The 14928-nt window shown below is 41.7% G+C and overlaps 1 protein-coding gene across 5 annotated transcripts in view; it reads left to right on the top strand.

Annotated features, from left to right (window-relative positions):
- Positions 1 to 3807: 3807 nt before the first annotated feature.
- The window catches only part of LOC131697501 (ATP-binding cassette sub-family A member 2-like), a 47435-nt gene continuing 36314 nt past the window's right edge, over positions 3808 to 14928 (top strand). For 2 of the 5 annotated variants that reach the window (XM_058986670.1, XM_058986669.1), the window contains exon 1: positions 3809 to 4583. In XM_058986670.1, coding sequence (XP_058842653.1) covers positions 4518 to 4583 — 66 coding nt within the window. In that variant the 5' untranslated portion in view covers positions 3809 to 4517. Of the gene's footprint in view, positions 4584 to 14928 lie in introns of all 5 variants that reach the window. The other 3 variants (XM_058986673.1, XM_058986672.1, XM_058986671.1) reach the window with 2 other exon arrangements.

Raw genomic sequence — 14928 nt, 5'->3', positions numbered from 1 at the left:
GCACAACACTGTCCGTTACACCAGCACCAATTCCCTGGACAAACGGGATGGCAGAGCATCGCACAACACTGCCCGTTACACCAGCACCAATTCACTGGACAAACGAGACATCAGAGCATCGCACAACACTGCCCTTTACACCAGCACCAATTCCCTGGACAAACGGGATGGCAGAGCATCGCACAACACTGCCCGTTACACCAGCACCAATTCACTGGACAAACGAGACGGCAGAGCATCGCACAACACTGCCCGTTACACCAGTACCAATTCACTGGACAAACGGGACGGCAGAGCATCGCACAACACTGCCCGTTACACCAGCACCAATTCCCTGGACAAACGGGACGGCAGTGCTGACTCTGCAAAACACTGCCAGCACTTTGTTGTTGTTTTAATATTGTAAAGATACACAAAGTATAAATATATGAGGGCCCACTGTGCAATCGCATCACGTTTCTAGCAAAGACAGGTTCTGCTGTCAGCTTCATAATAGCGCTGCACTGATCCTGAGCTGGCCTTCTGGTGTCTCTCCATGTATTTGTCTTGAGTTATTTATTTCATTTTATAACTACAGTGGATGGGGAAAAGAAAAAAAAACAAACAAACACACATTGCAATATTGATACCCTGACAATGCCTAGATTTAATGTTGTGGAGCTCAATAGCGTAATCTGATACACCTCAGCTATTCAATTCAACTGTGCAACAGTAGTCAATTAAATACTCCTGCTGCTACTGCTGACCAGCAGGGGTTACTGAAGCTCGCCCCGCAGGAGCGCAAAGGCCAGTCCAGCACCTGCGTGTGGTCACCCAGTAAAGAGGCAGTGATGGGGATTTGAAGCCACTACTCAGTGATCCCATGGCTCGCGTGTCTTTACTGGGCTGCTAGCTTGGATCAAATCCATCTGTGGTTAAGAAAGTTTTGCTTCTTCCTTATTTCACTTTCCCCATCTACAAACTATTTTTGTAGCTGGGGAAAAGCAATAGTTAACTATTGTTCACTATCCCTATGCTTGACAGGAGAGGTCAGCAGTCTTTACAGATGATCCAGGCTGCTCTTCACAGCCCGTCTATTTCAATACAGTGTCCCTGAGCTTTCTCTTCCAATCTGTTTTTGAATACCAGAGGACAGCAGGTGCAGTTTGCAATCCATTCATTCAGATATGACTTACAGAAGAACTTTACAGAGACACAAGCATGCGAACCCTGCATCTGTGCAAGGCACTTCATTCAAGTTCCTTTCAACAGGTGGGCTGTGAGGCTTTTCTACTCGCTTTTAGTCAGCTGTATTCATGTGCTGCCACCCAGTATCAGGCAGCGGTATTGTCAAACATAAAGACAATGGATTGTATTTATTTTACTGATGAGTAAGGCCAGGTTTGTGCAGGGGAATGGTTAAGTCCTGATGGAAAGGCAAGGGCTGGACGTGAACCTCATACCTCACAGTTCAAAAACGAACGTCTTACCATTCAACTGAAGAGCAGGCTCTGCAGTTGAGAGAAAGGTCAAGGCTAAGTTGTACACTTACTCAGTGTTGCATTGTCAATATTGCCCTACAGCAGCATAGTACATTTCCCACATTAGGTGGCACTGTGGAACTGCGGAAAGAGTACCAGTACTCTACTCACTCACTCTGTGCATCGACACAGGTCTGTTTCCATTGCCGTGACTGCAGGGAGAACACGGGATGCTCAAATGGAGGAGCGGACATTGTTTCTTGTTGACAAAACTAGGGTTTGTACTTCACCAAAGTAACAATGGTACTTTCCACCTAAATAAGAAATTCAGAAAAATAAAATGCTCAGAATTCAGAGCTGACTTAGTATCTGTTACTGTACATATTACCGGTACGGATTGATTTTACAAGCTTGTTGAGCTCAGTGTTCCTGACTCAGAGCTGTCTCCACTTCTTAGTAAACTCTGCAACCCACACTGAATGTGTGAAGACATCCACACCACACAGCGGGTGTGGCACGCGAGCAAGTGAGACAGAAACTTCAGAGGCTTCAAACCTGACCACAAACAAAAGCACCCTCCCAGCATCAGCACTGTGGAACACATGTGCTGGATTTGCATCAACAGGGAAGGAGATGAGACTCCTATTGCATAGCAGTGTCCCCCATTCCACATTTTAAACTGTGGAGCCAGTGTGCACAGGTAACAAGCTCAGGTGTGTCTTATTAAACTTGCAGTAAAGCCAGAGGATGGATCAGACTGCTGTGCATGTATAAATGTATAAATGCGATCCCTGCATTTATACATTACATACTGGGATTGTATTTCTGTGTTCTCCATGGCGTGCAGAACAAGTCAGACTTTGTGCAATACTTGTATAAAGAGTGTGCTTTTTGATACACAAGCTCTCCTGTGTGTATCTTAATATGATTTAAAAGTAGAAGTGCAACATATTAAGTGTAATCTGGCACCCAAAGTCTCTCTAGTTTTCAGAAACAGGAACAGAACAAATTCATAGAGATTTAAAAAAAAAAAAAATGCAATTTAATGACCCCCTCCCCCTCCCATTTGGTAAATGCTGAAATTAAATGTTTCACCACTAGGTGGCAACTTTGTCTTTTCTAAAAAGCCACCCGAAACATCTATCTACGGCTTGGAGTGTAGGAGCTTGGTGAAGATTGGATCAAACTGCCTCCTTCCCAGTCCCTGAGCTTTCACCTCTCGGCCACACTGCATCCCAGTCCCTCAGCTTTAATAACTCTGATGCACTGTTGATAAAGATTGTTTTCATGAATGTAGCTGCTTGTAATGTTTTTTTTTGTAGTTGTTTCATCTTGTATTAATCGTCGCTGATTCCCTTTTAAATATGGAATGAATGTAATAAATGAGGTAATCCAAAGAATGTTATATAGAGGTCTGCACGTCATTACTGAAACGTCATTGCTCAAAGCGTGCATTTCACAACACCTTGGATGGGAACATTTAGAAATCTACTGCATATTTTTAACTATATAATTTACTGTAAATTGGGATGCAATAAAAAAACAGACTTGCAGTGTGTTTGCACAACGATTGAGATAGCAATAAGGAAATGGGAGTCCATGTTTATGATATGTACACCCCTTATAAAAGTGTCCCATGGTAAAGGAAGCATTGCGAAAGCGTGGCACTGTAAAGAGAGTCATGAGAAAGCATATGAAAAAAACATGGCAAACCAGTAAATGTACTGTTATTATTATGGGACACCTTGTATTGAAAACTCCTCCATAAAATGAATAGATGCGCGGATATTATCATGTCCTGCGGGTAATCTTACAAACGCCTACCCTAGTTACACTTAATTTAAGTGGGGGAATAATATCTGATCATATACGAAGGGTTTAGGTGGTTTATACAGATGGAGCGAGGAGTGCTGTTTAATGGCAATTGCAATGCAATTCACTTACAAATACTGTAAAACAAACAGACCCTGTCTGAGTAGAATTACTCTGGATCACAATCTAGCACCCTGACTGACGTGTCTGATCCTCTACCGGAGTTTGCTAAATCCATCCGCTTTCCTCATCCTCCGCAATTACATACATCGTCATGACTCACACTTCCTCGTTTTATAGAAGGAAATGACAGCGCAGCGTGTGTCTATTGTCGATACAACACTGCACTGCACTTACAGTGCCAATAAAGCCGCACTGTTCCTTTAAACGACAATATATATATATATATATATATATATATATATATATATATATATATATATATATATATACACACACACACACAGAGAGAGAGAGAGAGAGAGAGAGAGAGAGAGAGAGAGAGAGAGAGAGAGAGAGAAAGAAAAACACACACAAACAAAATAAATAAATAAATAAATAAACCGGAGGTGGAGTTTGGTTTGCACAGCTGAACGAGTGAGGAGGGAGACCAACCGGGGGGGCGAGATAGAGAAAAACTGAGGGACATTCCAAAACACAACACAAATACACTTTAACGAGTTCAGGTTTAAAACGACGACGACGGCAACGAAGGGGGGTTAGCTAGCTATCTAGCTTGCAGAAAGGAAGCCTGGGCAAGCGTAGACGGGCTTGCTTGCATTCGTTTTTATTTTTCTATAACAGGCCGAGGAAAAAAGAAATCTGAACGACCAGTCAGCGGCGCCGTACAACATAAACACAGCAGAATCCGGTCTGCAATCGGCGCTGAGCGATATTTGTTGTTGATTCTAAGCATTGGGTGCTCGGTGCACCTTGTTCCTCGCTAATACTAGTGCAACGTGCCGTTAATGTGTAATAATAACAATATAACGGAATATGCGGCTGCCTCCCACCGCCCAGCTATTTGGCTGCCTGCGGCTTAAGTCTCCTGGTGGTTTTGAAATCTTTCAACGCATTTAATTTATGTAAATATCACAGTGCTATCGTAGGTTATTAAAGACTCTAGTACTAGGTGGATAGGAACACATAATTATACGCGTTATGTAATTATATGTATTATTGATGGTTATGAATATAATTGAAGACACGCTTATTTTGTATTTTAAATATTAATAAAGATCAAACATGGGGTTTCTTCACCAGCTGCACATCCTACTGTGGAAGAATGTGTCGTTGAAGCGAAGGGGTCCGGTGAGTCATTTTTATTTTTTAAAGACTGACCGATTTTGTTTTTTTAAAAACCCACTGTTCTGCTGTGGGCCTTGATCGAGTACGCCCTGTCTGAACTAGGAGGCTGTGTTTGAAAGAGAGTGGCCGGGCTACGGTGCTTCCGAGTCGGGCAGACCGATGCCGGTGAAGCCTGTGCGGCGCTGCGGTACGAGCTGATGTTAGCAACACATTTAAGATGTTTCAATGTTAAGCAGAATGTGCACATTTTTCAGATTCCAGCATACCCACGCTGCCTCCGACGAGGAATAGCCTATCTATTTCAGCTTGGCAATACAATGTTACCATTGTGACACTGTACGGGGTTAAGCGGCATGCTTTTTATAATGTTCTTCAGCAGTTCCAGTGTTTATTATTGATCCAGTCTGCTGTAGTTTCTCGGTTGAATATTCTACAGTATGTGTTGTTTATATTCATAACAATGCAATGTGCTGTACTAATGTATTAAAAGCTACAGTTCAACGCTGTAAAATTAATTAATACGCAGCTTTCCAGATAATCATTCATGTGCTGTACAATGTAGTCTATTGGTAGTGTATATGTTTAGTTTTGTAAACAAATGCTCAATATCGTATTCATTGTAATGGGCTACTTGTTAAGCACTATAGAGCTACATTATGCCTGGTTATGCACGTACTGTATCAGCTAACACAATGCTGGGTAGCTCTAGAACTGCATTAACATTTCCGTGTGGGTATGTATAAATGTCCATATCCAGTTTATATATATATATATATATATATATATATATATGTATATATATGTATATGTGCTGTTACCTGTAGATAAAAATCCTGCTAATAAAAAACAAACCCTACTATAATCTGAGACGCAGCATCTTTTAAATTCACATGCTTCATCGAGAAACAAAATGAGGGAATGTGCTAGAATTCGCATCCAATTTTAAGATAAAAAGATATGGTAGCTACAGGTCTTTTAGAGGCTGCTGAAAAGCCATGCCCAGCCCTTTAGGATCAGTGCACTAGTCAGAAAATACATCCTTCTGGGACTTGACCTTTCTCCTAGTCTCAACTATAAAGATTTGCTTCTGCAATGAATCCAAGCTGAAAGATGGGTGGTTTAATTACGTTCAGGACAGCATGATGATGGCATTGAGTTCAATCTATATTGCACCACTTTGATCTGCCTCCGCTTGATCACTGTTCAACACAAGAGCCCCCCTGAGATTCCCCAGTAACTCACGTGTAATATTCATTAACTTTATTGGATTTTTTTTATTCTCATAAAAAAACAGCAGTGGAGCAGTGCAGAGATTACATGGAGTTATGGAGCATTACCATGGGAGTGGCATCTGAACACATCATGCGTTGTAGTTCTTTTCTATTGAATTTTCCAGTTATGCAGATTTTTTTTTCTTTCTTAAATATGGCCAGAGATTCATATTGAACTTGTCTATTGGAATTCATCGGTAAGTTTGAAGTTGATACAAAGGGGGTGACAGGTGGAGTCGAGGGAGAGACTCCTGCTTCCTGAGTACACTTGATGCCTCCCCTGGTTAAAGCTATTCTATGAAAAGAGCTTTGGCCTTTCCTTGCTTTAAAGGTTGTAGCTTTTATTTAAAAAAATAAATACAAAATTCTGTTTCCTGTTCAGCTCTGAGTTCGAAGGGAAACCGGTGATTTGGCTGGGCTGTAGCAGTTTGTTTATCCAGACTGTACTGTGTGCTTTTATTGCAGGGTAACAGGATTTGAATTCCCAGTGAAAGTGAATGCAGCATACAATTATACACAATCACATGAGTTTCTGTGATAAATCGCAGAATGAAACCGTGTGTGCGTGTGTGTTTGTCGCAGGTGCTATTGGGAGTTGCCTCCCCTGCTCCAGTCCCTCAGAGGGGGCTGCATGGGCTAATCTGGGACCAGGTCTCGCTGCTTCCTTCGGGTTCGTTCTGAAACTTGAGTAATTCAGTTTATGACTCCTGCAGCTGCAATTGTGGCCAAGGCAGACTGGTAAATAATTCAGAGCCTACGACTCGAGGAAACAAAAGCGCTGTAGGAAGGCAGGATGAAATATACATGAGCGGGAGAGAGAGACAGGGAGGCTCGTGTGCAGAGAAGCAGTCCATTTTGAGCAGAGCTGCCTCTGTGAAAGGGAGAGTGAGAGGAGAGAGGGAAAAAATAGATACCTTTAGTTGGAAACCAGCATGTCAAAGTGACCCAGCTGTCGGGTCATAATTTTGAGTTGTACATCTTGTACGTGGATCGTCATGGCTTGTATTGCTCTACAGAGTAAAACCAAAGAATTGTAATTTTCATTGATTTCAGTTTATCAAAGTCTAGTGTCCTCCAGGATAATGCAATGTATTCCAGTGATTTCAGATAAACTAATTTCTCACCATGGCTGTCAGCAAAGCTGCTGTTACTGCTGCCGGTTTTCTGTTTAGCATCTGGGCTCTTTTGAAAAGGTCTGGCTGGCCTAAATTGATTCCTAAATTCTAGCCTTATAACCCATTTAATGAAATATGTATTGCTTTAATAAACAACAAAGACTGATGCTGCTGAAATCCTTAAAAAAATCATCTTGCAAGTGCTACAGCAATGACAAGACAGCAGATCTCAATTACAAAAACCCCAGGTAAAAGAAACTAGGCAAGTTCATCTCTCAGGAATTGCAAGACAAAAGCTCCACAAATTCACAAGGTTGGGAGAAAAAAAGGCTCCTGTTGCAGAGCAGTTTGAGATGTAGCAGCGTGAAAGCTCAATAGAACAGGCATGCTTGGTTTCCTAATTCCGCTCAGCTGGTGTGTCTAATTAGACTCACAGTCGAACCTGGATCAAACTGTCATCCCAGTTATGCAGCTACGGAAGTCTTATTTCTCAAGCCCCTTTGTACCACACTCAATTTGTGTCAATGATTTTTAATAAAACATGTTCTTAATATCCCGCTGTTCTGCAAAATGAATAATGAACTGGTTATTTCACTTTGCCATATGCACAACTTTGGGTATCCCGTCCCCTAGCCTGTGCCAGTACTGTTGCACCGGCACAGCAGCACATGCGTTTATTAACCGTCTCTTTATTGCTTTCTCTTGCTAGCAATGCTCTAACTAGAAGCTCTTGGACTTGCAAACCTGCTCTAACTAGAAGCTCTTCCCACTGTATTACAGTCGCAGTGAGTCGCACTATTCTGAAACCTCAATATTATACATTGTTTTTCTTTGTGGCCGTTTGTGCGATTGAGGCGGATGCTGGCAGGGTGCCATAAAACATCAGGTTTGATACAATTTTTGTCTGTCTCTACCAAAATATAAGACTAGAACAAAATGTATGTATTACGTTTTTTAAGCATGTCTCCTCTGCCAGCAGTGTCATCAGTTTCCCAGGCTTTCCATCCACCACATTTTTAAATCCACACCTTTTAAATTTACAGCTCAGAACATTGTGCGTCGATCGCTGTGTGATGTTCCCTGCGCAGCGCAGAGAATTAGCATTTAGATGAGTTACTGCACCTAATCCCATCAATAATAAACACTAAAGAGGTCACGAGCAGACCTGCATCTTTCTTTTTTTTTATTTTAGCCAAGCATCTTGACTCCAGCAGTCTAATATTCGACTGCATCTGCATCATTTCTACCAGCCAAGGACCATTCAAAAGTCTTTTTATGCCCATGGCACTGTATATACAGTACTATACAGCAGAAAATATAATGGGTAATCATTCTGGATATACCTGTATCTGTCACACCCTGTCATCTGAGGTACTCTATATGCCTTTATGTATCTGAGAATCTGAGAGGGTCAGATAGTCTTATAGTATAAGAGAAAGGGGGAACTCTACCAACCAAGGACAAAGGGCTACATTCTGAAAACCCAATAAAGTTACCGCACCATAAATGAAGACATTGGGAGGCTTGCAGTGATTCTAGGGGCGAGGCTACAGCGCCTCCCTATCATTATTTGCCAGACAACTTTTTTTAATTCAGCGCTTACCTTTTCCAGTGTTTGGATCTTCTTCCTCCTTCTCCACCTCACTGCCTCCTTTGCAGCTGTATTTGACTATTCAGACAAACACTGCTTGAATTGTATTTGTTTGCAAAAACGAGCATATTTGTATCTGTTAATACAAATATATTTATTTATGAAAGAGATATCATTCAAAGGAAACCAATGCATAAATGACGTCTGGAATAAATAACCCACGTTCTGCTGTACAGAATGGGATGTGTTTCTCTTATTACGTTATTTTCATGGGGCACAAGGTTTATTTTACTCGACTGGAATATGGTACGAATTATATTTTTGTTCAAAATAAAAATAAATATTTTAATGTTCAGGCATAAAAACCCCATGTTCACCCCAGCACTGTTCGCTGGCCCCTACCTGTTAATTTCAGTGATCCTCCCAAACCAGAGCCCTGCGAGTGGCATTGCTCATCAGTTTGCTTAGTCACTTAACCTCATTGCGCTCCATCCTGCGGATGAGATGTTAAATCAACGTCCTATTGTAAGTGACTCTGCATATAATGCACAGTTCACAGCCTACCTCTGTAAAGCGCTTTGTGATGGAGGTCCACAATGAAAGGCGCTATATAAAAATAAAGACATTTTTATACTTTATAAAACGGAGTGTTAGAAGTGTTCCAAGCTGTTACAATATCCAGTACAATGTTCCTATTAGGAACTACTGAGGAACAAAGGCAAATCAATGAGTCACGCAAAATCAAAGAAAACACCTGTCAAAATAGCTGCTGTCATGGAAGATACTGAAGACCTCACTTTTGAACTGTTTGCATCAATTCATAAAAGCAACTCTCCCAGAACTGAAGAAAATAAAAAAGTTGACCCTTCACGCTGAGCTACAAAAATGTAACATCGACATGGTAGAAAAAACTCATGCCTAACAATGGACTGAGTCATGGTTCAGCCCCTGCAGTTACAGAGCTCTCCTGCAGCAAAGGATTCAGAGGGTGGCTGACGACAGCAGTACCTTCTTATTATTATAATGTAACATTATAGCATGGTGTTTAACCCTTTACTGTACCAAGCATTGATTCATCTTGTTTAATCTCTTGTAAAAGTTACCCCTAGTAAAAGCATAGCAAAGTGGAAGCACGGTAAAGCACAGGTAAGCAGTGAAGAAGCTGCTAAATTCTCGTGCAAATGTACTGTGGTAAACTCTTGGATAACACACAATGAGTTAATATGATGCAATACTATCGATCAGCAGTGTTAAGTGATTTGAAAATGTGGTTTGAAAAAGTCAGCTGGACAGACAACTTAGGGTGATGTGTGAAATGGAAAAATATGTTTAAACAGCACTGTTAACCAGGAGTGGCGTGGGATGTCAATAGAAAACAAACAGCATAAACGATGAAGTCTGCTTATCTGTTGAATGTGATGTGAATCATTGGGGGGCGGGGGGGGGGGTATCTATTATCCTGAAACATGCAGCAATAAATGACCCCCCTCCCTCCTTCCCCTGTCAGGGAGTTTTAACCTAATTATCTCCTCACTGACTGTCACTCGCTTCCACCACAGCTCTCTGGTTAAATCCAGACACAGAGCCTGCTGTTGCCATGGAAACAGGGCCTGCACAGCAAGCCCCACAAGTGGAGCCTGTGGGCAGCAAGTACTTCATTTTTGTTGTTGTTGTTGCTGTAGAAAAGATTAAGTAGCACTTCATCTACCTACATACAGAGGAGGAGGAGGGGCAGTCTGCCGGTACTGCAATTTCAGAATCACTAACCCATAGTACATTATTATTGCATACCTTTCCTGCTGTCGATTTTATCTTTCAGGGGTGCATTACCAACCTAATCACGCCTAGGTCCTGAAGTGCCCTCATACTATTATTATTATTATTATTATTATTATTATTATTATTATTATTATTATTATTATTATTAATTTATTTATTTTAATTAATTACCCGATCAAGTTGGCTTTGAAAAGCATGCATTCATTCAAGATTACTTGCATTTTTAATTCAAACTAAAAGGACACATATCAAAAGTATCTTGAGGGTTTCAAATGGCAGTTGGCAGTAGGAACTTCTGAAAGGGCAGGTCAAGCAGGAGCAGCTGTTTTAAATATACACATTCTGAACGCAGGTCCTTGCAGGCACTGTTGGGATTGCTGGTTTTCAGTATGTTGGGTGAGCTGTTTCTAAGCGAGCCTGACCGAATAACTTTCCTCCCCTGCCCTGCTCTCTCATTGAGGTTACCCTTCTACAAGTTCCCCACAGTAAAAGTCTAGTAAAGTGTAATACAGCACAGTGACAGCATGGTAAAGCATAGGGGAGCATTGTAAAACCCAGAGAGGTATGGTAAAACAAACAAAAAAACTATGGTAAATGCATAGTATAACCATGGGAAAAGTATGGGTGAAAATTGCAAAATTACCATGGTAAACTGCAGAGTACAGCGTCACTGGAAAGAATCCAAACCTCCCTCTGTTGCAGATTGGTGGAATCGTCTGGAAGAAGTAATATGATAAGAAAAAATTGGTTATAGTAGCAGTAACAAGCCTAATCTTTTTACAAATTGTTGGTCAAAGGCTATGGAGGATATAAATACCAAAGACCACCGACAGATTCATGATTTAGCTATACAGAAATATATCTCAAACTCCCAGGGGTAGATAGATTTAACTTGTATGAACTGGAATAAGTGGCCAACAAATTGAATCCATGAGATTAGGCCTTACACTACTGTAACTTTTATAAGGGATAGCAGGTCACAAACCACTAACTGAACTAAATCAGATGTCGCAGAGTCACTGCCTGCTGCTGCCAAAAGAACAGGGGCCCCTCTGTCAAAGTAAAACAAACAGGAGCTGATTGCATTATCGCAGCAAATCGAGTCAAGTTAAGTTTGTGCACATTGATGGGCACAGATGTGAGGAAGCCCTACACTCCAGTTAATTGTGTTTAGGTGTCAAGGCCGTCTCCTCTCTCTCTGTGTCAGTGCTATAGTTGTGGTTCAGACCTCCCTGACATCACAGTGCTGGTGTCGTACTGTGCTGCTGCACTATGCTCCTCTGTGTCTGTTCGCAGGTTTACAAGCACAAGGAATCCATCCTTTCGTAATTGATGATTTTCAATCCGAAAAGAAATGTGCAGAGTTTACATGACAATCCCAATGGGGTTCGGAGGAATCGATGATTCTGAATTCTATTGGAACACCCTAACCTGATTCCAGTTCCTAACTCGTTTACATGCAGAGTACAGAGATCGGGCTTGGGAATCAATTCTTCCAACAGGCAGCTTCAATCCTACTGATTATGCTGTGCAAATAAACTGGGTAATCATAGGGTTACAACACCAGTTGTCTCAGCCTCCGGCCCCAGATCATTTCCAGGATGCCGCAGCCTAAGCAAATATACAAATGAAATACAATCCGAGTTCCTTTCAGAAGATCACAGCAAATATGTGTGTCTTCAGTTGGTTTATATTTAATGTTCACGTTTCATTTATATTTGTATTGTCGTTGGCTTTAAACTTCTCTCTTTTTTTCCTTGTGGTCTTGGTTGGATGAATCTGAAAAAAGGAAGGATTAAAACGTCCCTTTCATTTGGTTACAAAACATTACCATAAACCTGGTGGTGTTTACAGCTCCAGAGAATTACTTCATGGCTATGTCTTTGTTTTCCAGTCAAACAGCCCTTTGTGTATTACATGCTGGGCTCAGGCTGTGTAGTGTAGCAGCAGCAGTGCTGCTGCCGTTTTAACAAAACGTCTCTGGATAAGACAGAAGATTCTCTCTCTGTGTTTGGTTGGTTTTACAAGATCAGTTTCAGGTTTGACCCGAGTAACCTTTTACCTAGCGATCCTGGTGACAGTGTTTCTTTCTTTCTTTCTTTATTTCAAGCTCACATCCCAATCTCCTGCCCATGTCATTGATAACACCCAGCTGAAACAATTGCTAAACTAACTTCTAACAAGGTGCTTCTGGTTCCCACAAACGATAAAGGAAGTAGCTCTGCAACTTTAGGTAAATAGATGCAATCCAGTGTGCTTCTGTGACGTCTGTTCTCGCACTAGAAGGTAAATGCATTGTATCAAGGGTGTCTCTTATTGTACAGTGGATGTCAGCTGGCTGCTCAACCTGCAGAATCATGTCTCTTACAATAAGTGTCACCCTACAAAATGACATATTGACTTTTTATAAAAGAATGTACCCAGGAAATGCTGTTAAACATTTACTACACCTCCTGTCCAGTAAATTAAAGTGACCAGCAATGCATAGCTTGAAGCGCATTTCTCCAGTGGAAACCGGGACTGTCTTGTCCAGTGTTGAAGGATTCTGTGGTTTGGGCCGCTGTAGCTCGTCTGTTTCTTGTCACAGTTAGTTGCAGACTTCTATGGGCTCAGTCCATCGTGGACCTCTTGTTTTTTTTTACCGGTGCTGGTTGCCGTTCCAGGAAGACTGTCTTGACGTTGATCAGTGCAGCTACTGCCTTCGAACTGGAGATCCTTCTGCTTTCCCGTGATTGTTGCTGAACAGTTGCACACAAACTCACTGCAGAACGGGGGATTTTACCAGTCAGTGTGCATGAACTAATGTTTTCTGTCCACTTGTAGTTACAAAGTGAGTCGATTAGCTACCACACAAATGGCATTTGAAACGTTACTTTATGTTCCAGATAAATGTTTGGATTTTTTTTTTTCCCCTGAGGCAGTGAAAGGTCAATAACTGTTAGTAAACTGTTAGCTTTTCAGAGACGCATTGTTTATGCCAGCAGAGCACAATCCTCATCATTATTAACAGTATGCCAAAGATACTGCGCCCGGTAATCAGCTCAGCCCAGCACAGGGTGCCCAGAGAATCGCTCAGAATAAAAATGAATCTAATAACTGGAAACATGTTTATGGAAGGAAATCTAAGCATTTTATAAAGCATGTTTGAGCCAACACAAACAGCTTTATGATCTTCAGGGAACCATTGTTAACATCTGCCGCAGTTTAGCTCATAGGTTCAGAAACGTTATTGATGGGGGGGGTGGGGGGTGGGGGGTTGAGACCTATTTTACAGGACCCCGAATTGGAAACTGTGCTGCAGTGAAAGTAGATGACTAATGGATATTGTCTGCAAGGATCGTAAGGCTTGTCTCTCACCACAACAGTCAAAGACTTCTTTCTGTACAATAAATAAACGTACTGTTTTGCCCTGGGCAAACAAAAACAGACCAGTTTGAGACCCACTGGTTTAGATAATTGAACCAGTGCCCTAACCCAGTACCCAAAGCAAACCTCAGCTGTGTGGCCTCTGCACTGACCTACATTTCTTCCTCTCCTGCTGTGCTTCTGCTGCAGTCTCATCATCTCTGTGAGATTGCTCCCCAAAAGCACTAGCTGCAAGCTACACTACCCCCCCCCATCCCCTCTCTGTTCCTTGATGTTCAGCACTGCCGCTGCACAAACCTCATGCAACCATGAGTGATTTGTAGATTAAAAGATTTTTGCAGTTAGACGTATTTTATATTTAGCCTTTTTTTATTGTCATAGATATGCTGATTTTTGTTTCTACGCCAATATATATTTGTATTTACCAGGCCCCAATGTAAAGGTTGAATCGCATGCATTGTTTAAATTTAGGCCATCTAGACATTTGTTAGGGATACTGGCCATGAAAGTGAGTACATGTACTACCAGAGTTGAGTGCCAAGAGTGCCATATAGAACGCAGTACAGTGGATTGGAGAGTCAGCTAATTCAATACAGTCTAGTATAGAGAACTCAGTGCTGTACTGGGGATCTGACAGCCAGCTAATTCAATACAGTCTAGTATAGAGAACTCAGTGCTGTACTGGAGATCTGAGAGTCAGCTAATTCAATACAGTCTAGTATAGAGAACTCAGTGCTGTACTGGAGATCTGAGAGCCTGCTAATTCAATACAGTCTAGTATAGAGAACTCTGTGCTGTACTGGGGATCTCAGAGCCAGCACATTGAGGACAGCACAAGAAAACTCAGTACCTGTAAACAAATAGAAGACAACGTCAGTTTCCAGCATTTGTTTAATTGCTGTTGCTATAAAAGCATTCCCATCTGCTCCCTGACAGAAGTAGCAGGTATAGAGCTACAGGTGAAAGTCAGGGGATGGGAACACCCACCATAACACTGTCAACAGGGGGTAGGGCCGCGATGGGCGGCTAAGACTGCAGTGATTTGAAGTGTTGAGTCTATACAGTGCATGTGTGTGGTGGCTGTTTGTGTGAGCACCTCATTAAAATGATAAGCGATGGTTTCATTGTGTGTGCGCATGATTGTACAGTACATAGATGTGTAAGTGTCACACACAGTGCGTTTTGTCGTTGAGTGAGCGAGAGGGCAGTCGCACCCATTTAACATA

The sequence above is a fragment of the Acipenser ruthenus genome, chromosome 15 (assembly GCF_902713425.1).
Source record: "Acipenser ruthenus chromosome 15, fAciRut3.2 maternal haplotype, whole genome shotgun sequence".
Classification (NCBI taxonomy): Eukaryota; Metazoa; Chordata; class Actinopteri; order Acipenseriformes; family Acipenseridae; genus Acipenser; species Acipenser ruthenus.
The sequence above is the reverse complement of the archived record's forward strand: the minus strand, read 5'-3'. Positions and strand labels throughout refer to the sequence as shown.